Below are 27,747 nucleotides of genomic sequence, written 5' to 3' on the forward strand. Positions count from 1 at the left end.
AAGAAAATATTTTAATAAGTCACTGATGTGAAACAAATTGGAATAAATGGCATTGTTCCTGTAGATATGAGAATTCTAGGTCTGCCTTGGATGGGTGTCTCAGTTTGTTGGAGTGTCGACCTGTACACCGAAAAAAAGTTTGCAGGTTTGATTCCCAGTCAAGGCACATACCTAGGTTGTGGGTTACATCCCCAGCTGGGACACATATAGGAGGCAACCAATCGATGTTTCTCTCTTTCTCTCTCACTCTCCTCTCTATCTAAAATCAAACATATCCTTGGGTGAGGATAAATTTTAAAAAAGAATTCTAGGTCTTAAAACTGAAAATCTCTACATAATTGCACTTATAACAACAAAAGACAGATTCTTTACCTTTTTAATGAACTCTTTTTCACAGAATTCTTGAAGAATTCCTAGGCATACATTGCATACATTTAGATTTGAGTTCTTGGAAGCAATGCTTCCATCTTCAATAATGGAGACCCTTCCCTCTCCATTTTGACTTAGATTATCAATCTCATCAATCCCATCTTCTAGTTCATCAAGTCGAATTTTCTTGGGAGGTGGGTTTGTAACTTCCAAAATTAATTCACCTTTTTCAGTTTCCAGAAATTTCTGTAGTTCACTGAGCAACTCCTAGAAAGTTAATTAAAAAAAAAAAAAGTAATAACCCTAAGGGTAAGATCAAGCATGAAAACATAGTAAATATTGTGATATATCACAGACTTACCCAATGTTGATTTATATTAATTCCAGAGCAATGAATTAGTTTTATTAGCCAGCATTGGCTTTCTGGGAAATTTAAAAGAGAATTACCTAACTTCTATAATGAATGTATAAATGTTTTTTCAAAAGAGTTTCATATATCAGTGAAGCTAAAGTCCTAAATCTGAGGCAGAAAGGCTCCATTAAGAAATTTATCAATTGGGCTTGTAGTTCTGTTGTGGAGTCATTCATTCATTCACTCACATGCTAATTTCAGAAAGAAAAAGAAATAAACCATCTTTCAATTCTAAGTATTAACAAATAGAAATACAGACTGACTTCTCATTATTGCTTGGTTATTTAATAATCTCACAATCACTAAAACCTCATAAGTACAATATTTATTTAATGTGAAATCTGAAAAATTAGACAGATTAGAAGTCTACTAAGTAAAAAATAATTTCAAGACAATTTACTAAACAAAAGTAAACAGATGCTGGAAATGCTGAAATTTGGCACCATAATTATAAGCATTAATTGAAAGAAGCCCTCTACTACATTCTGGTTGGCTTAATATTTGTCACCCTTTGTATTAGAATGTTAAAAGTGGCATTCTTTTGAAACCATTCTCATATTTCAGACATTTTACTCATTCAAATACTCAAAGGACTTTTCTTCTATTTTGTCTAAATTAACAGGCTTTATTATTCAGTTGTTGAATATATATCTTTTTAAATTCACTCAGATCACAATTTACTGACTGTAAAGTAAAAGTCTTTCACTCAGACAAATTTCATTCATTTTATTAAGACATTAGCTCTCCTATTTTATCTTTAACAGAGAAATACTCATACATACATACACATACAGGTATATTATGACTCACACAAATATGTTTATTATTACCTAAGATCTATAATGTAGGTAAAACATAGTACATATATATGTATGTGCACATATATAGTTATATGAATAGAACAGGTCAAAATTTAAGTACATTTTCCAAAAAAGTCTTCAAATATTTTCATGTTTATTTACACAAAATGATACAAACAAAAGTTGGTAGGTAATACTAAGTCTCTTTATATAATATATATTTTAAATCTTACAACATATGCATAGAATAGATTATAGTGTGTCTTTAAAAATGTGTACAAGAAGTTACACAAAACCAGTCTTGTTACTTTATAGTGTGTATAAATAAATATACACATATTAATCATCATAGCATATGTACCATTTCCAGTTTTCAAAATGTTTTCACATACTTTATTAGATAATGTCCCTTAAAATCCTGTGAGATGGATGTTATCATCATTCGCATTTACAGAGGAGAAAACTGAAGATGGAAAGTGGTGGAACTGGGATTCAAATCCATGTCTTTCAGCTCCAAATTCTAGGCTTTGGATTCAGACAGACAGTTCATATCCTAGCTTGCTCACTTAATAGCTGTGTAACTTTGGGCAGGTTGCTTAACCTCTCTGTGCCTCAGTTTCTTCATCTGAAAATAGAGACAATCATAGTATGTACTTACCTAATAGGTTACTATGAGGGTTACATGAGAGCTTGACATATAATAATGCTATATGAATATCAGATATAATTATTATTTCAAATAATAGAAGCAACTAATATATAGAAAAAATGACTGCTACTGCTAACTCCCAGGCAATTTTTTAAAATTATAAGAAACTGCCCAGTTGGTGTGGCTCAGTGGTTGAGTGTTGTTGACCCATGCACCAAGAGGTTGTGGGCCCAATCCCCAGTGGGAGGCATGCAGGAGGCGGCCAATCAGTGTTCTCTCTCATCAGTGTTTCTATCTCTCTCTCCCTCTCCCTTCTTCTCTCTCTAAAAAAAAAAAAAAAATCATAAGAAACTGAGTATGCATGTGTGTGTTTGTACTGTTTATATAGCTATATATTTACATATATATAATTACTCTCTGCCTCTGAAAAAAACATTACGATTAGAATGAAATATATTTCACAAAATGTTATGTATTTTATGTTAAAGTATTCTATTAAATGTCAAAGATCTCTGTATATTACTTTTGTTGTTTTTAATAGCAGTACATAATTAAATGGCATTTGTTTCTAGTGAGTTGCAAATACTATTTGTAAATAAAATGGTAATATAGAAAAAAAGAACAAAGAAAAAAAAATGCACCTGAATCCACAATGCTTTCACTTAGTAGAGCTAAGGTCTATCAACCCTCCTGTTACAATTTTCTAGCCCTGGCTGATTTGGCCCAGCAGTTAGAGCATCGGCCTGAGGACCTAAGGGTCTCTGGTTCAATTTCCAGTCAAGGGCTTGTACCTGGGTTGCAGGTTCCATCCCTGGCCACAGCTGGGGTCATTCAGGAGGCAACCAATCAATGTGTGTCTCTCTCACATTGATGTTTCTCTCTCTCTCTCTCTCTCTCTCTCTCTCTCTCTCTCTCTCTTTCTTTCTCTCTCTCTCTCCTCCCCCTCCCTCCCTCCATTCCTCCCTTCTACTCTATCTAAAAATCAATGGAAAAAACACCATCAGGTGAGGATCAACAAAATCAAAAAACAACTTAGTAATATCTAGTGAGAAGCACTACTTTGTGATATTCTGCCTAGATACTCTTTAGAAAAGGTCTATATAGTACAAACATTAAATGCACCAGGGAATTGCTCTACAAAGATCCCACTATATTAAATGTTAGATATAATCATTTAAGAAGAAACTTACATTTTTTGGTAATATAAATTCCAAAACTAGCATTATTGGTAATTATTTCATAGTGTTTTAAAATTGAATGTAGAGTTATGGATAGATACTTGCCTTTAAATGTACAGGTATTCATTTAAAACTAGAGAAAGTTCTTAATCTAAAAAAATGAAATGAAAATACCTCATAGGAAAGTTTGTAAGGTGCATGAAAATCCACACCACAGAATCTGAAGATACATCTTGGACATGTACCAGTACTGAACAACAACTGGGCCACATACTTGTTTTCCTCAGTCAATGGAAACATATTGAATAATTATAACTAGAAAGAAATAAAAAGTAAAACTAATGAGCATCTTGTGTTCTACTTTCACAGACAAATATATCATCACCTATAAGGATAAAAAACTTTTATTTGAAAAACACTATTTTGCATTCTCCATTAATGACCCTTTCATTATATGTATACTGAAACATAAACTTGAAAATTTTATTAGATGAATCAGATGAATCAAGGGATTAGTTTAGCATTCTGGATCATGATAAAGTACATCGATATAATTAAATCAATCAAAAGAAATAAAAATAATAAAGAACAGTTGTCTCTGAGAAGGGTAATAATGAAAACAAGAGTAGAGAGTAAAAATTTGCTTTTATTTTGTACCATTTAGTATTGTTTGAGAACACAGAGTAGTAAATTCAATAAACTTTTCCAATTAGAAGTTAAAAATCAGTCTGCTAGAAAAATATCAGATAAGTTTATATCATATAATACTTGACTAGCCTTAATGATAGTTAGGCAGTCAAGTATTTAAAACAAATTGATCAGTGGATCCAAAAACATCAATTTTACTTTGATGATATAACTAAATGACAACTATTAGTGAAATAAGAAAAAACTGCTTCTTTCATGCACAAGTAAACCTCCAACAAAAACAAATTAAATGCAAAATATTTTAGAGCAATTACTGTCTCAAACAATCTGCTACCTTTTGTAATCTGAATAAATTCATTTAGAAACAAATATTAGCCCTGGCCGGTTTGGCTCAGCGGTTAGAGCGTCGGCCTGCGGTCCAGAGAGACCCGGGTTCGGTTCCCGCTAAGGGCATATACCTCGGTTGCAGTTTGTCCCCGGCCCTGGTTGGTCGAGCGGGTGGCAGCCACTCGATGTGTCCCTTTCACATCGATGTTTCTCTCTCTCTCTCTCTTCCTCTCTCTCCCTCCCACTCTATCTGAACAAAAAAATGGAAAAATGTCCTCGGGTGAGGATAAAAAAAAAAAAAAAAAAAAAAGAAACAAATATTAGAGGATGGGGGAAATCCAATATAATTCTCTTCTTGCCAGGAAGGAGGGGCACTAAATTACCTAATCATTCTGTTTGGCAAAAATAGATGAATGAATCAGTCCACATTACTTTAAAACGAGGAACCAGCAAAGTGATTGCATGTCAGTAATTGTGGTATTTAACTGTGGTCACATGGATAAAAGACAGTGGCACCTTTTAATTTGTGTAGTTTCATAATTCAAATGAACTTGTTTAAAATTTGTGGGAGAGTGAAGCTCTTACTAACTGCTTACTGTTAAGATGGGCTTCTTAAAATAAGTTTGTGTTTTTCAACCCTTTAAATGCACTACTTACTTCCAAGTTTCTAAATGTTTGTGGCTACTTATCAAGAATAGAGCCTTGACACAAAATAATTACTGCACTCCTCTCACAGAGAAACTGTTTGTCTCACCCTTTATTTTATGTTATCTTTTCTCCTCCTCTCCATTAGTTAAGGTCAATGATTTCATTTAATTCAGAATTAACCTTTATTTCAGAGAAACAACCCTTCTTCCCCAATAAATAAAATCCAGGAGTAAATGCTTAAACGAGACACTTTGTATCGAAGATTGGGGGAGGGCAGGGACTTGTTAAACAGTTTCAATAAAATGTTTACTTTCTTTCCTTCGACTTAAAAATTATGTTTATTATTCCAATAGGTTCACTAGAAATAAAGGTATCATGCAAGGTCAATAAAAGATACATTATAGTATCTTCGCTCTGATAAGTTCCCAAACCTGTTGAGAATTAGGACACCTGTCCTGAGTAATTTGAAGAGGTCTTAAACAAAACAAAACCCTCTTGAGTGTTAATTTTATGGACTTAACAAACCTCTCAAATCATTTTCACCTAGCAAAAAAAAAAATCTAGTGACTTCTTAATTAAGCACGTTAACATTAAGAGGAGGAAATACGTTACGCCTTAAATTTGGTTGTTTCATCTTAATATACAGCACTGAAATGATAGGATTTCATAAGACATCAGAAATCAGCTGTCCCATATGAGGTTTATCTCTGAAAGCGAGCCACTAGAAATGTATCCTACACAGAAAGGTTTTCATTGTTGGTTACCATTGTTAAGATTTTCGCGTTTCGTTTACGTGTTTAGTTTACAGAAAGAACTGAAACAAATCATTGCAACAGAACCTCTTCCCACGTGTCAGGATCCATAAGGGACAGAGAGTCCCTTCTCCACAAAACAAGGATAACCAGCCCAGTCACGGTTTTACTGGAGGAGAGAATGTACTTTCTTTTCACCTCTCGGAATATTGCAGAAACCATTCATTGCAAATAGGGAAGGAGAGGGCATGTGAAAAAGCACCAAAATGACCAGGCTGTCTCACATCCCTTGATTTTTTTTTTTGTTTTTTGTTTTTTTATCCTCACCCGAGGACATTTTTTTTCGATATTTTGTTCAGATAGAGTGAGTGGGAGAGAGAGAGAGAGAAACATCGACGTGAAAGCGACACATAGAGTGGTTGCCACCCACACGACCCAACCAGGGCCGGGGACAAACTGCAACCAAGGTACGTGCCCTTAGCGGGAACCGAACCCGGGTCTCTCCGGACCGCAGGCCGACGCTCTAACCGCTGAGCCAAACCGGCCAGGGCCATCCCTTGATTTTTTAAAAAACTCACTCCATACTGTAGGTGTCATTTGCCTCGTGGGGGTGGGGTGGGGGGGGGTGTGGATTTCTAAAGGAGGTGCTCACAACTGCATTTCATTACCGATACACTCAGCTGTGGAATCTCCCCTACATCCAAGATCTATCTAACCTTGAGTCTCTCTCTCTCTCTCTCTCTCTCTCTCTCTCTCTCTCTCTCTCTCTCTCTCTCTTTGGCCAAGCAAGACCTTCCCCCCTCTTGGGTCAAGTCCGAGAAACTTCCCACTCACCCCTCCTTGCCAGCAAAGCCGCTCCAGCAGGAAGGAAATGATCCCCTCCATTCACACCTCTCCAGCACCCAGTCGTCACACCCCACCTAAGACCTCGCTGCCTCACCTTCTCCCACGGAGCCGGAGCCTGAGATTTAACCCCTTCTGGCCCTCAGAGGGGACGGGGAAGACTAAAGACAACGCACCGATTGCGTCTAGCAATTCTGTTCCCCGAGGAAACGAGAACTTTAGAACGAAGGTACCAGCCCCCCCTTGGGGGGACCGAGTGAACTGTCCCCTGCTTATTAGCAGAAAAATCAGTACAACTGCCTGGCCTGCCGCCACACACCCCGCCTCTCCCGCGGGTTGTAGGAGTGAGTGGGTCAGAGGTCCCCGCCTGAGCGGACCAGTCCCAGAAAAGCTTCCGAGGGACTCCGTCATCTAAGACTTGGTAGCCGCTGTCAGAAATGTCGATGAGCCTGTACCTGATCTAGGCGGTTGAGAATGGAAAATCTTTCTGCGGCAAATAAAAAGAGCACCTCTCTCTCGTGGATCAGTGGCACCCTCCTCTCCTCTGGTCCGGGCCGGCAAAGCGCCACAGGCCACGTCGCGCCGGCAGGGGTGGGCGGCGCCGAGGGCTCGGCGTTCTGCCCGTCGCGCCTGGCGCGCGAGCGGCGGTGCGCTGGCCCGGAGAGTCCCAGCGCTCGGCCGCAGCGGAACGGAGGCGGAGGAGATGGCGTCCCAGCCGCAGCCCCCTCCGAAACCCTGGGAGACCCGCCGGATTCCGGGGGCCGGGCCGGGGCCAGGACCCGGCCCCGCTTTTCAGTGAGTGTGGGATATCTAGCCGCGAGCCTAGTGGGCTGGAGCAGGGACTTGTCCAGGGGCGGTTGAGGCGGTTGTTGAGGCGAGGTTCCCCTCCCCCTCTCAACCAGCCCCCAGCATCGAGGGGGTTGAGGTGGGCCCGGGGGTAGGGGCGTACCACCACAGTTTCTGACCCGTGGGCGCTCGGTGCGAAGTTCCCCAGGAAGCTCCTGGGTGCCTCCCCCGGTTCCGGGGCTTGAGATACAGGGGGCGGTCCCCTGCCCCTTCTGTTCGCGGGACACCTTGACAGTGCCGCTTGACCCCCTTTAAAGAGAAAGACTTTTGATATGTAGCAGAGTGTCGTTTGCCCAGCCCGGGCTCGTTGGGGAGCAGTCTCTAAAGCTTTTCACAGCCACTCGAGGAGCTAGTGAAAGCCCAAAGGTCACTTTTACGCAACTGGCACCTAAACCTGTTAGACACATGGGGTTGTTTTCCAGCATAACTCAGCCATAGTTCGTGCAAAGATTTGGAGTAGCAACCTTAAAGCGGGAGTTCTAAATCTAAGGCCCATGAATGGCCTTTGCGTGCAAAATATTGTGTGATTTTTGTAAGGCCTGTGAGTTTCTCTCTTTTTTTTTTTGGTACGTGCCCCTAGCGGGAACCGAACCCCAGACTCTCTGGTCCGCAGGCCAATGCTCCAACCGCTGAGCCAAACCGGCCGGGGCAGGCTTGTAAGTCTTTTAAAAAATCAGAATTGAGTGGATTTACAACTCAAAAAACGGCTAAAATAGAATAAAAGAGTTTCACAGCCTTGTGTGTTTTGTGTTGGGTGAATCTGTACATCTTAATTCAGATGATGAAGCTGGAATGTCACATAACCTTAAACATAAAAATCCCCAACATACTGCAATATATTTCTCCTATGCTCTAAAATCTTGTAATTTTTTATTTAAACGCTAAGATGCTTGAACACAACAGCTACTTAATAATGATAGATACTTAACAAGTAATAAGGTTTAATTGTGCTGTTAAACTGAGGCGACACTTTCTACTGCCTTTTTTATGAGTGATTTGACTTATTAAAAATTTGGACTGCTGTTTGGAAGAGAGAAGTTTTGTTCTTGCATCTGTTAAAGTTCTGTATATGTAAAGTTAACCATTTCCCACTCTTTTTTCATTGCAAATTATTTTAAACGCGTAGAGACTGGTGGAGAGGAAGATAATGAACACTTGTGTATGCATTCACTCCCAGCTTTAAGAACTAGTATGTTGCCAGATTTGCCTCAGATTTATTTAAATGAGAAGCAGATAAATCCTCCCATTCTGTTTTGTGCAGTAACTATGGTTTCTATTTGGTATTTAGTGTACCCAATAGCTTTTAAACTTTATTTTATATTTTAGTACTTAAGTTTGTGTGTATGTGTATATATATTCAAACTGTATCATTTTGCAAAATGTTTTTCTACTAACTTATTTATTTTGAGGTTTATAGTGTTCATACATATAGCTGTAGCTCATTTTAATTGCTATATGGATAATCTATTACATAAAAAACAACTGTTTATTTGTCCTGTTGTAGGTATTAGAATATTAGTTGTTATATATTAAAAACCGCTGCAATGAACATTCTTGTGCCTTTCTCCTTATCCACACTTCCAAGGGGTTTTCTAAGTGGAATTGTTGTTGGAAGGATATGTTTATCTTCAAGCACTGACTATTGCCAAGTTGTTCCCCAAAGTGGTTGTATATTAATTTTTACTTTCACTAGCAAGGTATTTTGTTTTTCTTCATTCTTTCCAGCACTTGATACTGTGGGGGTGTAAAAAATAACTTTCCTCCAACCTTTTTAAGTTCTGGCTGAGCTAATGATCCAGTTAATAGACAGATTAACAGCAGAAAACGTACAGAATTTATTACAGATGTACATGTGAGGCTACCATAAGAATATGAGACCCAAAGACACACTGGGCAGTTGAAGTTTATATGCCATTTTGGACTAAGAAGTGGTGGTGAGGAGTGTGGTTTGTTTGAGACTTTAAAGGTCAAGAAGGAGATAGGAAAGCAAATGTTTGGTAAATAAATGTTTACTGGGCCATCTTTAACAATCGGATACTGAGAGGACTTTGAACAAATGAGCCTTGCTAGGTTTTTTCCTATTACACACTAGTTTATATTAAACTATAATTATCTATGATGATATCTCCCTTCCTGGAGCAGATCTCTATCAAAATTCCTTTTAGGCAATTAGGGAGAAGGACAAAGTTTCTTTCTGAGTCTTTTGTTCCTTAATCACCAACTTAAAATCCATATCCTAAAGGCTTATTTTAGGGTAGCAAAATTTTGATCCCTCTTAATGATGTTATTTTTTTTTAGGACTGTATTTGTCAATCTAATGGGTCTGAAATGATATTTCATCTTTAATTCAACACTTCTCTGATTAGTAGTAAGATTGAGCATCTTTTTGAATGTTTATTAGCCATTTGAGTTTTTTCTGTTGACTTTATTTTTTGCTCACTTTTCTATTGGCTTTATCTTTGTTTATCAATTCTTAGCAGTACTTTATTGTTCATACTAATCCTGTTTTCTTTGTATTTTTTTTTTTAATCCTCACCTGAGGATATTTTTTTTTTCCCATTTATTTTCAAATAGAGTGGGAGGTAGGGGAAGAGAGACAGAGAGAGATATCGATGTGAGAGAGAAATCCATTGGTTGCCTCCTGCATGACCCCCGACCAGGGCTGGGGACTGAACCTCAACTGATGTATGTGCCCTTGACCTGAATCCAACCCAGGATTCTTTGGTCCCCCAGCTGACACTGTTACCGCTGAGCCAAACCAGCCAGGGCTCTTTTGTATGTTTTTAATATCCTTCAGTCTATAGCTTATCTTCTTTATATTGATGTTCACTTTTGTTGTACAGATACTTTCAATTTTAATATAGCAAAATATTCAGATTCTTTGTGCTTTTTGTGTCTTGGTTAAGAAATCCTTTCTCCTCAAATAAGGAAAAATTTTCTCTTAAATGTTCTGCTTTTCACATGTCTTTAATCCACATGGAACTGACTTTGTTGTACAAAATCAATGTGAAATAGGGAATCTAATATCTTTTCATGTGGATAACTAATTGTCCAGCATCATTTATTCATCTATTCCATACAAGTTTATAATGTCATCTATATTGTATCAAGTTGTTCCTAAATGTGTGGTTCTGTTTGGGGTACTTTCTGATATATTCTATTGGTCTGTTTAATCTTATGCTAGCACCATACTGTCTTTATAAGTTTTGATATTTGGTATGTCAAGAGCCTTCACACATTGCCGCTATTCTTCGAAATCACCTTAGTTACATTTAGCCTTTATTGAAACACTTATTGGGATTTTTATGGGAACTTATATTTTATTAGAACTTTTGATGATCAAGTAAGTCTTCTCATTTGTGAATATTGTATGAAGTGCAGTTGGTGAGAATTTTGACCTATTTGTCTTAAATAATGTTTTGTTTTGTTTTTTATCCTCACCCAAGGACATTTTTCCATATTTTGTTCAGATAGAGTGGGAGGGGGAGAGAGGGAGAGGGAGGGAGAGAGAGAGAGAAACAGAGACAGAGACAGACAGAGACATCGACGTGAAAGGGACACATCAAGTGTCTGCCACCCGCACGACCAACCAGGGCCAGGAACAAACTGCAACCGAGGTACGTGCCCTTACCAGGAACCGAACCCGGGTCTCTCAGGACCGCAGGCCGATGCTCTAACCACTTAGAAAACTGGCCAGGGCTTAAATAATGTTTTTAATTGTCCCCATGAAGTCTTTTCCCATCTTTTTGTTAGACTAAGATATTATATCCAGCATAATTCAGGCTTAATTTGTTACGATGATTTGGTTATAATTCTCTTGTGTTCCATTTGACAATCTTATCATGTACAAATAAGCCAGTATAGTTAGTCAACATTTTTGTATTGGTCCTTTCATTGGAATGCTTCTCAAGTTTCACAATTAAGTATAACTTTTGCTTTTTTGTTTTTGATAGTTTTCCTATTAAACTTGCTCAGATTTTCATTATGAAGAAGTATTAAATTTTATGAATGACTTCTCTGCATCTGTTGAGATCATCATATGTCTTTTTATTTTAATGTGAAAATGTGGTTTTTATAGTATCAGTTAACTTTCTAATGTTGAATTAACATTGCATTTCTGAATGAACTCTGGTTAGTTGTGATTATTTTATAAAATACAGTGCTGAATTCTGTTCCGATATTTTAAGATCCTTCCATATATGTTCCTAGGTGAAGTTGGCCTACAACTTTATTTCTTTGTATTATTGTACTTTTCTGGTTTTGTATCAGAGTTGTCTAACTTACAGAAATTTTTCTGTTGAGTCTAATTTTTATTTCTTTATAGGTAGACTGTCTTTTCCTTAGTAGCCTTTAAGATTTTACCTGATACCTTGGTCCTCCGCAGCTTTATTACACTTTGTCAAGGTGTGACTGTGCAGACACATGTACATACATTTATATTTTTTTCTCCTATTCAGTAGCTACAGTGTTTATGCTCAGTATCCATTGTTCAGTCTGAGGATACATATCTTTCTGGAAAATTCTTACCAGTTATATCTTTAAATATTGTTTGAGCACATTCCCATCTTTTTTCTGGAACTCCTGTTAAACATTGTATCAGGAATAGTTTCTGCTACAAGTAACAACATCTGGCTTACTGTGCTTTGGACTGTGAAGACATTTATTGTTAACAGGACGTGTAGAGATCTATTAATTCAACATTTTCATCAAAGAATCTACATTTTTCCTGGCTTTCTCCTCCTCCTCCCTCCTTTTTCTTCTGTTAGCTTTCTAACAGTTTTGGTCATCTTTGTCTTATTCTTTTTGTTATTGCTGTTAATCCTCACCCAAGGATATTTTTTCATTGATTTTTAGATAGTGTGGAAGGGAGGGAAGGAAGAACGGAGGGAGGGAGACAGACAGACCTGAGACCCTTTGGTCCTCGTGCCAACCTATCTGCTGAGGCAAACCAGTCAGGGCTTATTCTTACTCTGTCTAAAGGAATCTCTTTCCTCTGACTGCTTTCAAGATTTTCTCTTTCTTTTTGGTTTTTAGCAGTTTTACTTTGCTGAGCCTCACTATGGTTTTCTTTGTGTTATTTTTGGATGGGATTCATAGAGCTGCTTGAATCTAACTTGTTGTCTTTCATTAATTTCAGAGAAGTCTCAGTCGTTATCTCTTTATATATTGCTTCTGTCCATCATCTTTTCACTCCTTGGACTCCAATTACATATATACTCTTCCACTCTTGTTGCATGTATCCTTTTGTTACTCATGCTTCGTTCTGGGTGTTCTGAACTCTCTGCTAGTTCACTGATATTTTTTTTCAGGGTGTCTAATCTGGTATTAAGCCAGTCATTGAGTTAATGGTTTCAGGTATTTTTCTTTTAGTTTTAGAACTTCCATTTGGTTTTGCTTTATAGTTTCTATTTTCTGCTGAAAAATCTCAATCTTATTTTTTTTTTCCTTGAATATTTTTATCACAGTCGTTTAAAGTCTCTGCTTAATAACTCCAATAGCAATATCCCCTATGGATCTCTTTGTATTGCCTGATGTTGCTCTTTTTTTTAAAACGTAATTTTGTCATCATAAAAGCCTAATTGTTTTTTAATGAAAGCTGGGCATTGTATATAGACAATTTAAAATGATAGTATTTTCCTCTAGTGAGTTTTAGTTTTGACAGGCACCTTGGGCCACTAGCCCAAGGATCATTTGAATCCAACCCAAAATTGAGCTTATTTGAAACTGGTTTCAATTCCTCCCAGGACTAGTCTATTTTCTGTAAACCTTCTTACTCTTACTGCTAGCATATGGCCTTTAAGGTCCCTGTTTAAAGTGTGGGGGTTGACATTGGCCCTCTTCTTGAGGGTTCTGAACTCCAGTCTCCTTAGCCCAAGGAATCTATTAAACCACTGTTCAGCTTCTCATCCTGTCAGCCATCCCTTCTGGTCCTTGTCCCTTGAGAAATTTCTCAAAATAGGCTATCTGGGTTTTGGCTCCATAATTTCTCAGTGCCTTGTTCTCTCATGCATTAAACAGATAATTTTATACTTTTTCAGTGTAGGGTTAGTCTGATTACCTAGAATGTCATTACATGAAGTGGAATTCCCCAAGTTCATCTTTTTTTTTTCTTTGCCTCGTGGTTGCAAGATAACCCCTGTGGCTATAGGCATCATGTCTAAGATTTGTACTAAATTTTTTTCATGTTTACATGTTTTATTTCATTTCCATTTTTATTTTAAAGATGTTATTGCTTCATTATCTCTTTGACCATTTTATTTTATTTTTATTTATTTTTTTCTTTATCGATTTTAGAGAGAGTAGAAGGAAGAGGGAAAGAGATAGAAACATTAATTAGAGAGAATATTGATGGGCTACCCCCTGCATGCCCCCCACTGAAGATCTGGCCCACAACCTGGGCATGTGCCCTGACCAGGAATCGAACCGGCAACCTCCTGGTGCATGGGTCGATGCTCAACCAGTGAGCCACACCAGCCAGGCAGTCTTTGACCATTTTAAACATATTTAGAATCTTTGCTGATGTGTTATATAAAACTAGTTTTTTCTTAATTGAGTTTTCATTCTTATTTTTTATTTTTGTTAGCTTGATTTCTTAGTGTTTTTCTTTCATGTGTGTGGCACTTTTGACATGTTCGCTTCCAATAGAAATTTTTGAGTTCTGTTTTCTCTCCTTTCCATTCTACAGCCAGTATACCTGAAGACCAAAACACTAATCCAAAAAGATATACACACCCCTATGTTTTTTGCAGCATTGTTTACAGTAGCCAAGATATGGAAGCAATCCAAGTGCCCATTATAGATGAGTGGATAAAGAAGTTGTAGTGTACACACACACACACACAATGGAATATTACTTGGCCATAAAAAAGAATGAAATCTTATCTTTTGCAACAACATTGATGAACCTAGAGGTTATTATGCTGAGTGAAATAAGTCAGACAGAGAAAGACAAGTGCCATGTGATTTCACTTATTTGTGAGATCTAAAGAACAAAATAAAACAGAAACAAACTCATAGATGCAGAAAACAAATCTGATGGTTGCCAGATGGGAAGGGGGTTGGGGAGTTGGGTTAAAAGGGTAAAGGGATTAAGAAGTACAAATTGAAGTACCGGGCCAGTGTCGCAATGGATAATGCGTCTGACTACAGATCAGAAGAAGTACAAATTAATAGTTACAAAATAGTCACAGGGATATAATGTACTTACTGCATAAGGAATATAGTCAGTGCGCAGCCAGTGTGGCTCAGTGGTTGAGCGTCCACCCATGCACCAAGAGGTCGCTGGTTCGATTCCCAGACAGGGCACTTGCCCAGGTTGTGGGCCTGATCCCCCGTGGGGGGCATGCCGGAGGTGGCCAATCAATGTTCTCTCTCATCGATGTTTCTCTCTCTCTCTCTCCCTCTCCCTTCCCCTCTCTAAAAATCAAGAAAGAAAAAAACAATTTAAAAAAAGGAATATAGTCAGTAATATTGTACTATGTATGGGGCCAGGAAGTACTTGAATTATCAGGGGGATTACTTCATAAATTATGTAATTGTCTAACCACTGTGCTGTACACCTGAGACTAATATAAAATAATATCGAATGTCAACCTTAATTGAAAAGAAATTTTTTAAAAGATACTCAACCTCATCAACCATCAGGAAAATGCAAATCAAAACCAAAGTGAGGGACCAGTTCACGTCTATTAAAATGAATATACCAAAGAGACAGGTAATAAGTGTTGGCAAGGATGTAGAGAAATATGGGACCTTCATGCACTGCTGGTAGGAATGTCAAATGGAACAGTTACTTTGGAAAACAAGCAGTTCTACAGAAGGTTAAACATGCAGTTACCATATGACCCAGCAATTCCATGTATGGATTTATATACTCAAGAGATATGAAAGCATTTGTCCACACAAAAACATGTACATAAATTTTCAGAACAGCATTAGTCATAATAGTCAAAAAGTGGAAACAATTCAGATTTTCATCAAATGATTCATGGATAAATATAATTGAATAATAAAGGCAAATGAAGTGTTGATGCATACTCCAATATGGATAAACTTTCAAAACATTATGCTAAGTGAAAGAAGCCAGTCAAAAAATACTACATATTGTATAATTCCATTTACAGTAGAGCTTCAGTATTTGCGGGTTCTGTATTTGCAAATTCACCTACTCACTAAAATTTACTAGTAACCTCAAAACCATTACTCATTGCACTTCCATGATTATTTGCAGACATGCTTAGAGTAGCAAAAGATCGGAGTCATTTCTCAGCTGAGGTTGACAAAGCAGCACTCTGATTGCTTGTTTTAGCTCTTGTAATGTAAACAGGGGTCCTTTTCACAATCTACTTAGTGGCACATTTTCCACATTTTTGCTGGTGATTTCACTGTTTTAAAATGGCCCCCTAGCCCTGGCCGGTTTGGCTCAGCGGTTATAGCGTCGGCCTGCAGTCCAGAGAGACCTGGGTTCGGTTCCCGCTAAGGGCGCATACCTTGGTTGCAGTTTGTCCCCAGCCCTGGTTGGTCCTGTGGGTGGCAGCCACTCGATGTGTTCCTTTCACGTCGATGTTTCTCTCTCTCTCTCTCTCCCTTCCTCCCTCTCTCCCTCCCACTCTAACAAAAAAAGTGGAAAAATGTCCTCGGGTGAGGATAAAAAAAGAAAATGGCCCCCTAGTTCCCAGCTGGTGTGGCTCAGTGGATTGACTGTCAGTCTCTTAGACTGAGAGGTCGTGGTTCGATTCCCAGCCAGGGCACATGCCCAGACTGTGGGCCTGATCCCCAGTGGGGGCCATTCAGGAGGCAGCTGATCGATGTTTCTCTCTCTCTTTCCCTTCCTCTCTCTCTCTAAAAAAATCAATTAAAACATTTTTTAATGGCCCCCTAGTCCGACCAGTGTGGCTCAGTGGTTGAGCTTTGACCCATGTACCAAGAGGTCGCCAGTTCGATTCCTTGTCAGGGCACATGCCCAGGTTGTGGGCCTAATCCCTGGTGGGGTCATGCAGGAGGCGGCCAATCAGTGTTTCTATCTATCTTTCCTTCTCCCTTCATCTCTCTTTAAAATCAAGAAAGAAAAAAATTTTTTCAAAATAAAAATGGCCCCTAAGCATAGTGCTGAAGTGCTGTCTAGTGTTCCTAAAGAGCGTTGTTTTCCCCAGAAACAGTGATTCTATATGTGCTAATTCAATGTTTGCAGCAACTTTATAGAATATAACTATAGGAAATAACAAAAATCGACTATATCAAATATCCAGAATTGATAAAGTAGATTAGTGGTTTCTTAGGACTGGGGATAGAGCAGGAAATGGAGAGTGACTGATAATTAATATGGTATTTCTTTTTGGGATGATGAAGAATTACATATGGTGATAGTTGAATACCTCTGTGCATATACAAAAACTAAAACATTACCAAGAGTCAATAGTTACTTTTTAAAACCATATTTGAGAAAAATACTTAAAAGGCCTAAATAAATGAAACATATATTGTATTTGTGAGTTGACACTCTCAATATAATAAAGATGTTGACTACCTCAAATTAACCTGCACATTCAATGTAATTCCCAAACAGAATCTCAATATGGTTTTGGGAGGGAGAGTAGGTTATAAAACTTCAAGCTCTGATTCTAAAATGTGTATGGAAATTCAAAGGGTCAAATAGCCAACACTCTTAAAGATGAAGAATAATGTGGGAGGGTTTGTTTTATTGGATATTAAGATCTGTTATAAAACTAGTAATTATTATAGTGTCATTTAGTTGCAAGTATGGACTATATCTAGTGACCAGCCCTGAGAAAACGGACAAGCGTCTTAAAAAGAAACTACAGCCCTGGCCGGTTTGGTTCAGCGGTGAGAGCGTCGGCCTGCGGTCCTGAGAGACCCGGGTTCGGTTCCCGCTAGGGGCGCGTACCTCGGTTGCAGTTTGTCCCCGGCCCTGGTCGGTTGTGCGGGTGGCAGCCACTCGATGTGTTCCTTTCGCATCGATGTTTCTCTCTCTCTCTCTCTTCTTCTCTCTCCCTCCCACTCTACCTGAACAAAAAATGGAAAAATGTCCTCGGGTGAGGATAAAAAAAAAAGAAACTACAGATTGAAGATAGTACTAATAATGCCAGCATAAATAAACTAGAAAATAGAGTTCATTCATCTATTTTATCTTATGTATTTATCTTAACACTGAGATTCTACGCAACTGGATATTAGAGACTATTTCCTTTTTTTTTTTTCCAATTACAATTGCTGTACAATATTATATTAGTTTCAGGTGTACAACCCTGTGGTTAGACATTTATATAGCTTATGAAGTGATGACCCCAGTAAATCTAGTACCCTTCTGACACTATACATAGTTATTACGATATTGTTGACTACATTTTCTATGCTGTGCTTTACATCTCCAGGACTGTTCTGTAACTACCAATTTGTACTTTTTAATCCCTTCATCTTCCTCACCCAATGCCCCAACCCCCCTCCCCTCTGGCAATTGTCAAAATAGTCTATCCCTGAGCCTGTTTCGCATTCCAGGGTTTTTGTGTGTGTGTTTTGTTTGTTTGTTTGTTTTAATTTATCTTTATTGTTGAAAGTATAACAGATGTCCCTCCTCTTTCCTCCATTGACACCCTCCTTCCCGTGGCCACCCTCCCTCCCCGCACTGTTGTCTGTGTCCATTGGTTATGCATATATGCATATCAGTTCTTTGGTTTATAGAGACTATTGGTTTATAGAGACTATTTCTTACTTCTTACATATCTTCAGTAGACTCTCATAATGCTAGATATAGGAGGTATTTAATAGTAAATTTGACTTGACTCTATTGTGTTTAAGTTACTGTTTTGAATCTTTTTTGGTTTTAGATCTGCTGATTTGGGTCCTACTTTATTGACAAGACCTGGACAACCAACACTTACCAGAGTGCCCCCGCCTATTCTTCCAAGGCCATCACAGCAGACAGGAAGTAGCAGTGTGAACACTTTCAGACCTGCTTACAGCTCATTTTCTTCAGGATATGGTGCCTATGGAAATTCATTTTATGGAAGCTATAGCCCTTATAGTTTTGGATATAATGGGTTAAACTATAATCGCCTCCGTGTAGATGATCTTCCGCCTAGTAGATTTGTTCAGCAAGCTGAAGAAAGCAGCAGAGGTGCATTTCAGTCCATTGAAAGTATCGTGCATGCATTTGCCTCTGTCAGTATGATGATGGATGCTACCTTTTCAGCTGTGTATAACAGTTTTAGGGCTGTATTGGATGTAGCGAATCATTTTTCCCGATTAAAAATACACTTCACAAAGGTTTTATCAGCTTTTGCATTAGTTCGGACTATAAGGTATCTTTACAGACGGTTACAGTGGATGATTGGTTTAAGAAGAGGCTCTGAGAATGAAGACCTATGGGCAGAAAGTGAAGGAACTGTGGCTTGCCTTGGTGCTGATGACAGAGCAGCTAACTCAGCAAAATCTTGGCCAATATTCTTATTCTTTGCTGTTATCCTTGGTGGTCCTTACCTCATCTGGAAACTGCTGTCTACCCAGAGTGATGAAGTAACGGGTAAGAGTAAGAGGTTGGATTTAGAAATCACATAATAATCTTAAATTTCAAGAATAGATTTGTTAAATTATCATTCTTTATATTTATTTGTGTTTAATATTTTGATCCAGTTATATTTTTAGTTAAGAACTGCAAAACTGGAAGAGAAATATATAGCAAAAATAGGTTTGTAGATTTATTCATTGTTCATTCAGTATAACAGTGCATATTACTTAACTACTGTTTATAAGGTATAAAACTTGATGCTATGGAATATATAAAGATACATAGGACATAATCTCCCTATTTTTCTAAAACATATTGGCATGGATGTGGGCATGACACATATACAGATAATTACAATGAGTCAGAAAGAGTGTGATGAGGAACATGACAGTTGGGGAAAGACAAGGTTTATTGAGGCTTTTTTATATGCAAGACACTGCTAGGTGTTTTGTGTATTTCATCTCATTTAATTTTTACAATAACCCTAAGAGATAAGAATTATCTTCATTTTAGAAGTGACAAAACTAAGGTTCAGAGAAGTCAGTTGCCCAAGGTCACATCTATAATAAGGTAGAACTAGAAACAAAACCAGGCCTGTTTGACTGTTAAGTTCCTACTCCACCGTTACAGAGTGCTATATTAATTCAGAAAAGTAAAGCTGATTTTTATTTATTTATTTATTTAGCTATTGCTATCCAAGAAGTGGCATTTAAGTTAGGTTTTTGAAGGACAGCTAACATTTCATCAATTAGGTAGAGAAAAACAGACTGTTTAGCAGATGAAACAGATTGAAAAAAAGTACATAGGAAATATGATGTTGAGCAGCTGTCCTATAGCATAGAATAAAAGGATAATAAGTAAGACTGAGAAATAAGGTTGAAGGCTAATAATGGAAGATCTTAATCTTCATTTAGTAAGGAAAGGGTATTCTTTTGTGTATGGTGTTTTTTTAAGCAGACTTGCAACATACAGTGTTCTAAAGAGAGCAGACTGTCTCAAGGATTTGAACTTTAGAGTCCACTTATATACTAATTTTTTCCAATAAATACTATCAGCCGTTTGCTTCTATGGGATTCAAATCCAAAGATTCAACCAACCATGGATGAAAAATACTGCTTTTCATTCATTATTAGTCAAATTCACAGATAAGAAGGGTGACTATAGAGTCAAATGACATATGTGGACTTTGGACACAGCCCTTGGTACTCCTAACCGCTGCATTGTGCAAGGGTTACCTGTAGAAGTCAGAAGGGAATAAGTGCTACAGAAAACAAATAAATCAGGGAAGAATGTTGCAGAACCAGGGTTAGGAAATGGGATTACAATGTTCCACTAATCAGGGAAGGCCTCCCTAAAGGAGGTAAAAGATTAAGCCCTGCAGCTATTTTTTTTTTTTATCCTCACCCAAGGACATTTTTCCATTTTTTGTTCAGATAGAGTGGGAGGGGGAGAGAGAGAGTGAGAGAGACAGAGAAAGAAACATTGATGTGAAAAGGACACATCGAGTGGTTGCCACTTGCACGACCCAACCAGGACCAGAGACAAACTGCAATCGAGCTACATGCCCTTAGCGGGAACCGAACCCGAGTCTCTCTGGACCACAGGCCGACGCTCTAACCGCTGAACCAAACGGGCCAGGGCGACCTGCAACTATTTGAGGGAAGTATTTGAGGCACAGGGAACAGCAAAAGTGCAAAGGTATGTAAGTAGGGTGCCTGGTATGTTATGTGAACAGCAAAGAGACCAGTGGGAAAGGAACAAAGTCTGTGTAGCAGGAGATAGAGGAGGGAAGAATACAATGTTTTGGGATCTCCAAGCAAGTGCACAGGAAATTTCTATATTTCAAAGTCCATTGAACTATGCAATTGAGAAGTTTCCACTAACTGTTCATTTGGAAGTGATTAAATTCTAATATAATGGCATGGCATAAGTTAATACAAAAGAAAATTTAACAGAATTCTACTGTATTTGTCTTCTTATGGATGAATATGCTCAATCAAAACTGCAAATTCAGAGGATTAATATCAGGATTTGTCAGTACCTATCTGTGTGAAAAAACATTTTCAAAGATGAAATACCTCAAATCTTATGAATGAGCATTAACAGGTGAACATTTGCACTTGATATGATGATAGGAAACGCTACCTTTGAACCCCAAAATATTATCCTATCCTCAAAATCCCATTCTTCTCAGAGGTAGACCTGTATCATTTAAAAAAACAAACAAACAAAGAAACAAAAAACAACAATTTTTATTACATTTTGAGTTTTGTCAAAAAATTTATGGAAGAGTTTTTCTTCTCTTGTTATATAAGTACAGTATCTTCAATTTGCCTCATGACCTGCAAAGCCGAAAATATTTACTAGAAAAAATATTTGCTAACCCTTGGCTTAAAGTAAGGAAGCTAGAATTTTGAGCTTGAAGAAGAGGGAAAAGTTCATAATAGATACCCTAGTGAACGTACTGTTGACTTTACATCATGTTATTTATAGAATTTACTTTAGGGGGTGACTTTTCTTGGCAAATAAATTTATGTAGTTTGCAAACCACAACCAGTAAAATAACTTCATTTTTCTTTTGTAAATTATACTAACTTAATCTTAATTCTTTATTTGATTTATAGACAACACCAACTGGGCCAGTGGTGAGGATGACCACGTAGTTGCTAGAGCAGAATATGATTTTGCTGCTCTATCTGAAGAAGAAATTTCTTTCCGTGCTGGTGATATGCTAAACTTAGCTCTCAAAGGTAACAACACGTGAATAAATTGAAATTATCTGTGAATTTTTAGAATATGTAAATGTATTAAAAACTGCAACAAAAGATATTGGTTATTGTCAGTTAACTCAGAAGTACTTACTAGGATTTCTCTTTCATGTCTATTTGGAACTTTAAAATGTGGGTAGTGGGGGGAAAATGCCCCAACAAAGTTGTTCCAATAATATTTCACTGAGCTAAGGAAAGAGTTTGTTAATCTCTTCTAAAACCAAAACACTTGAATTCCAAACTGTTAATCCCCACACATAAACATGAAGTAAACACTAAATATAACAAATCTAACAAACCAAAGAATTTATCTAGCACCATTTAAGTATTCCTTTCTTTGTATTGCTGCTTTCTGTTTTACTTGAACAGTGTTTACTTCAGAAACTTCAACATGAATGTTTTAGGAATTACAGTTGGACTAGGTCACCAACAGTTTTTAATGGCTCCAGGGAAAATGGCCTTTTTCTTCAGCTAGCCCCAGTAGTGATGATCAGAATTTTTGTTGATTTACAAAAAAAAAAGATCTTTTGTGTGTTTGTGAGGATTCAGGTTTGCTATGAAAAGGCACATTGTTGGTAAAGATACTAGTAATAATCATAAGCACCAGCATTTATAGAATACTGCTTACTATGTACAAGGCACTATACTTGACATATTTTGTTTAACCCTTATAATAATAATGCTGTGGAGTTTGAACATTATTATCTTGTTCCTGTTTTATACATGAGAAAACTACGACTCAGAGTTCTGAGTAAATTTTCCAGTATTACAAAACTAAGATGTAGTGGAGCTGGATTATGAACCTAAGTTTATCTGACTTCTGAACCACTTTGGCTTTTTCCTGTGTGATCTGTTAATGGAAGCTTTAGTCTGTAATTGCTTAGTCACTTTTTACATAAGGAAAAAATAACCTCACCATTCAAATCATTAGTTTAATGTGTAAATAATTTAAATTTTGTATCAAGTTTGCTAAATCTCAGTATATTCCCTCATACACAAAATCTCAGCTTCTAGGCATTACATTCATGTTTTTCATCTAGTAAAAATTGCTTCTTATTATTTTGGATTTCAAAAGAATGATTACTTTATAAAATTTATTGTTAAAGATAGGTCCAATACAGATAATTAGTATTAATTAATCTTATAAATAAACAATATAGGTTTCTTTTAATTACATCATAATAATTTAGAAAAATGTTATATCTTAGATTATTCTTCTATTAATATTGCCTTTTAACACTGTGGCTTTGCTTCTTTGCTTTCTTCCAAAGCTCAAGTAAAGCATGTTTGTGCATTTAGAACAAAATCAGTCACAGACGACGTGGTTAATTTGTTTTCTTTTTTATAGCACATTAAATATTAAAATGTCATATCATGTCTAAACTATAATGTTGAACTAAAACTCTGGCATTAAACAGCTTTTTAAAGACATGAATAAAATAGGTGAGAGAATACCAAAATACAAAACTGAATATATTAAATCTCTCCTACTTTAAGCTTTGGTTATTGCCTTTAAATTTTTGTCATAAAGACAGAGATAACAGAGGTGTTCACTTTTGCCCACATTTTTGCCCATCTTGTATTATAATTAACATTCACTGTCTTCAGGATTGTTCATTACAATCACATAGTATGACTTTTATATTTTGGCCAAAGTATGTAAAGAAAGCTGGCTTACATGAAGGTATATATTTGTTTTCTATACTTATCCCTGACTTATCCTATTGAGAAGGATTGATAAATCTTCATTTCTCAAATTCCAGTCTAAAATATGAAAGACATTGCCCAGCCGGTGTGGCTCAGTGGTTGAGCATCAACCCATGCACCAAGAGGTTGCCCGTTCGATTCCTGGTCAGGACACATGCCCTGGTTGTGGGCCCAATCCCCATTGTGGGGTATGCAGCAGGTGGCCAGTCGGTGTTCTCTCTCATCATTGTTTCTGTCTGTCTCTCTCTCTCCCTTTCTCTTCTAAAATCAATAAAGAAAGAAAAAAATTAAAATAAAATAAAATATGAAAGACATTGATATTAGTTTTCAGTTTTGGAGATAGCTGAATCTCCTTATTCTATGTATGGACCAACTGATACAAACTTTATGTTCTTCAAGGTTGAAAAAAATATTTAGTAGGTATAAAATGTATAAATTATAAGAAGGGATCCTAGAACTGTTAAGCCTATCATTTGATATTGAATATGTGTATATGCTATTTGCTTATATATTTTATTATATAAGTATAACACCGTTTTTACTTAATATTTTACAGTTAATATTCTTTTGGACCTCCAAAGTTTGTCATAATTACAAGGCTGTCTTTTTTTTTCATCAGAACAACAACCCAGAGTGCGTGGTTGGCTTCTGGCTAGTCTTGATGGTCAAACAACAGGACTTATACCTGCTAATTATGTCAAAATTCTTGGTAAAAGAAGAGGTAGAAAAACACTGGAATCCATTAAAATTTCCAAGCAGCAACAATCTATGACCAACACAACACTAATTAAAGGGGCCACAGCGGCTGATTCTTTGGATGAACAGGAAGCTGCCTTTGAATCTGTTTTTGTTGAAACTAGTAAGGTTCCAGTTATACCTGATTCCACTGGGAAAAGTGGAGATAAACAAGATCTTTGATATCTTTCATGTATGCCTGCAGTTGAACTATAGAATACTTTTAAAAAATTACTTCTTGTAAAGAAATTATTCTACAATCCAACGAAAACATTTATTGCTATTCCAGGTGTTTTGCTGCTAGAAATTGTTAAAGTTGTACACTAGTATGTTGGTCTAGTGACCTGGTTACATTTATAAGTTATTGGACTACAAAGATGTTTGTTTCACCTGATTTTAAGATTATGGAAACTGTATCATTTTCATCTTATTTTAAACCCCATGTTTATTGCCTAGCCTGATGGTTCAATTGGTTGGAGCACAGTCCCGTACACACCAAAAAGGTTTCGTGTTCAATTTCCTGGTCAGGGCACATATTGAGGTTGCAGCTTTGATCCCTATTTGGGCCACGTATGGGAGGCAACTGATTGATGTTTCTCTCTCTCTCTCTCTCTCTCTCACTCTCACTCTTTCTCTTCTAAAATCAATAAACATATCCTCAGGTGAGGATTAAAAAAAAGAAGTCAAACCCTATGTTTACTGAAGGAGTAAGAATGATGAACTACAGAATATACTGTTTGCTACAGTAGGGATTATTAATGTTTTTAAAAATTCTTCATTAATTGTCTTGGGATCCTCAGAAGTTGAGTGCTAACATATGAGAACAAGAAGAAAGGCTAATTTTTTTTTTTTTTACAACTTTAATTATATTGAATAATAAACATTTTCTGATCTGTATTACACTCAGTCTTGGGTTTGTTTTAGGCAGTAATATGTTTTTGCCCACTAACAATTGATACTATTATCTTTTATTGTATATTTAAGAATTTATCTTGAAAAGGTTGCTAGAAGCATTCTGAAGGAGATGGTTCTGGAGTATATTTAGCCCTAATAGTTTTCCCTGCTACTAAAAAGGTCGACATTGATCTTTCTTACAGTTTATTTCCATTTCTTCTGAGGAACAAAACATTTTTTCCTTTACGATATGATTAGTTTTCATCCTGAATGAATCAGGATATAGGAGAGATTTACTTTCTTTTTCTCCGACCAAGACTCAAGTTCTTGGAGTTTGTGCATAATGATATAATCAATTCTAGCAGTAATGATTTAAAATCTTTTCATAGATTCTCTGCTTCTAACTAATATAATTACTTTTTAAGAGTCCATATTCAAGCTGTTCATTGAAAATACACATTTTTTTAGGTTTAGTTTTTACTACTTGAGACTATAAATGAAATTCTGAATTGCCATTTAGCATATGATAATGCTATTTGACTTTTTTGTTTAATAATGACATTAACTACAGTTAAATTTCAGTACACTGAATATTTACACACAAAATTGGAAAATTTGTATACTTGCTGTGATCATACTACAAAATAATACTGTCAGAAATCCAGGTGTACAAGAATATATTCACAAGTATTGTTGAAAACCTGCAATTTTTTTGGTAAAGATTTTTATTTGGTATTTTTATCTTTTTATAGACTCTATGTTAACCAAATAAGTAATTCTAGAACATTTCAGACTGAAAAACATATAGGAACCAAATATATACTCAGCATAGAACTTTACGAAAGACTATTTAGGAACCTCTCTTTTGATATGACAGTATAAGTAGCATATAATTTAAAATACAAATATTGACCCTGTGCAGAAAAAAGTAATGAGATAGCAAAATGTAATCTTAAATCTGTATTTCTAATACCCAGGTATTACATAGTCTTCAAAGTTTCTTGTATATTATTTTCCATTTTTGTTCTACAATTTGAGTTCTGTTTTGTTTTGTTGTAGTGTCATTTTTAGAAATTTTTTTCTTGAAACAAATTTTTGATGAAACAAATTATTAAATTTGGTGTTGAGACATCTGAATTGAATGCTATAAGTGAAGTATAGAGGTGAAATGTTGAGTCAGTCTATATTTAGGTTAGAAAAGGTGAGTTAGACTTTGTGACTGGTATTAAAGATGTATAGGGAGAAGAATATAGCAAACAAGAATAATTTCACTTAGGGTGTTTACTTTTTAGTTAAGTATGCTAAATTGTGATATATGTTATCTGACTGGTAACTATTTGTGTCTGAAAATTCCTTTTCTATTAAAATTCTAGAAAAGGAATTTAGGGATAGAATAAGAAATTTTGTAATATTTTTATGACAGTTTTAGTATACTTTTTTTAGATGATATTAAATGTAATGTTCAAGACTTCAATATTGTTATTTTGAGGAACTTATTTAAGGAATACTGCTTTGCAGAAATTACTAAAACCAAAACATTTTCAATTAAATAGCATAATAAATCACAAGTTACAGTAAGAAAACAGGTTTTATTTACAAGTTTTCTCTTATTTTGTCAGTTTAGAAAGGAATAGGTAAGAAGGTGGTAAATTTTCATGTTTTAACATTTTATTTATGTACTTGATTTAGTCTTTCAATGTCATAATTTTTCATTTACTTGACTATAGCCATCCTTCATCTTGTGCTTTCTTTAATGGAAAAAACAAAAATTGAATGCAGGTAAAATTTTATTTTTAATAGATTGTGAGGTTACTTTTACTGGACAAATAAAACTACATTAAACTTGATTGACATTTTTTTTAAGATAAACTGTTAACTCTTTTTGCAGGATTGGAGTTGATATAAAAAAGTCTCTATTTTTCTTCATATCATTGTGTATATTAACTACTGCAAACCAGTCTGTCTGTTCTATTTCCTTGTGAGTTAAAGGAAAAAATACACATTCTATATAAAAATTATCTAGAACGTGAGTGAAATAAAAAGACTATAGCCCTGGCCAGCACTGCTCACTGGTTAGAGCATCAAACCCTTCAACGAAGGGTCGCAGGTTTGATTCCCATTCAAGGGCACGTACCTGGGTTGCAGGTTCGATCCCTGGGCCTGGTTGGCAATCAGTCAGTGTATCTCCCTCACATCAATGTCTCTCTGTCTGTCTCTCTCTCTCTCCCCCTCACTCCTCCTCCCCCTCCCCCTCTCCCTCTCTTCCTCTCTCCCTCCCTCCCTCTCTTCCCCTTCCTCCATCCCTTCTACTCTCTCTAAAAATCAATGGAAAAAATACCCTCTCGTGAGGATTAACCAAAAATAAAAAATAAGACTATAGCATTGGCCAGTGTGACTCAGTTGTTTGTGGGTTGTCCCATGCACTGAAAGGTTGCCTGTTTGATTCCTGATCAGGTCACATTCCTGGGTTGCAGGCTTGATCCCCAGTGGAGGACATAAAGGAGGCAGCCAATTATGTCCCCCACCCACCCTTCCTCTCTCTCTGAAAATCAATATTAAAATTTTAAAAATAAAACTATAAATCTGGGTTTTGGATTCTAATCTGGATACCACTACTACTTATTATAAGACTTAACTCACATTATTT

At 36.6% G+C, this 27,747-nt stretch overlaps 2 protein-coding genes across 2 annotated transcripts in view; one reads left to right on the forward strand and one right to left on the reverse strand.

The window, feature by feature from the left end:
* Positions 1-6,970, reverse strand: part of PUS10 (pseudouridine synthase 10) — a 56,003-nt gene extending 49,033 nt beyond the window's left edge. Inside the window, exons 1-3 of the mRNA XM_036262466.1 lie at positions 6,724-6,970; positions 3,583-3,723; positions 373-636 (exon numbers count right to left, since the gene is read on the reverse strand). Coding sequence (XP_036118359.1) covers positions 373-636; positions 3,583-3,708 — 390 coding nt within the window. The 5' untranslated portion in view covers positions 3,709-3,723; positions 6,724-6,970. The remainder of the gene's footprint in view (positions 1-372; positions 637-3,582; positions 3,724-6,723) is intronic.
* Positions 6,971-7,303: 333 nt separating this feature from the next.
* Positions 7,304-26,874, forward strand: PEX13 (peroxisomal biogenesis factor 13). Its single transcript, XM_036262467.1, has 4 exons — positions 7,304-7,421; positions 18,317-19,011; positions 21,621-21,746; positions 24,091-26,874. The coding sequence occupies exons 1-4, from the start codon at positions 7,330-7,332 to the stop codon at positions 24,387-24,389; spliced, it is 1,212 nt and encodes a 403-aa protein (XP_036118360.1). The 5' UTR covers positions 7,304-7,329; the 3' UTR covers positions 24,390-26,874.
* Positions 26,875-27,747: the final 873 nt, after the last annotated feature.

The sequence above is a fragment of the Molossus molossus genome, unplaced genomic scaffold, assembly GCF_014108415.1.
Source record: "Molossus molossus isolate mMolMol1 unplaced genomic scaffold, mMolMol1.p scaffold_m16_p_15, whole genome shotgun sequence".
Classification (NCBI taxonomy): Eukaryota; Metazoa; Chordata; class Mammalia; order Chiroptera; family Molossidae; genus Molossus; species Molossus molossus.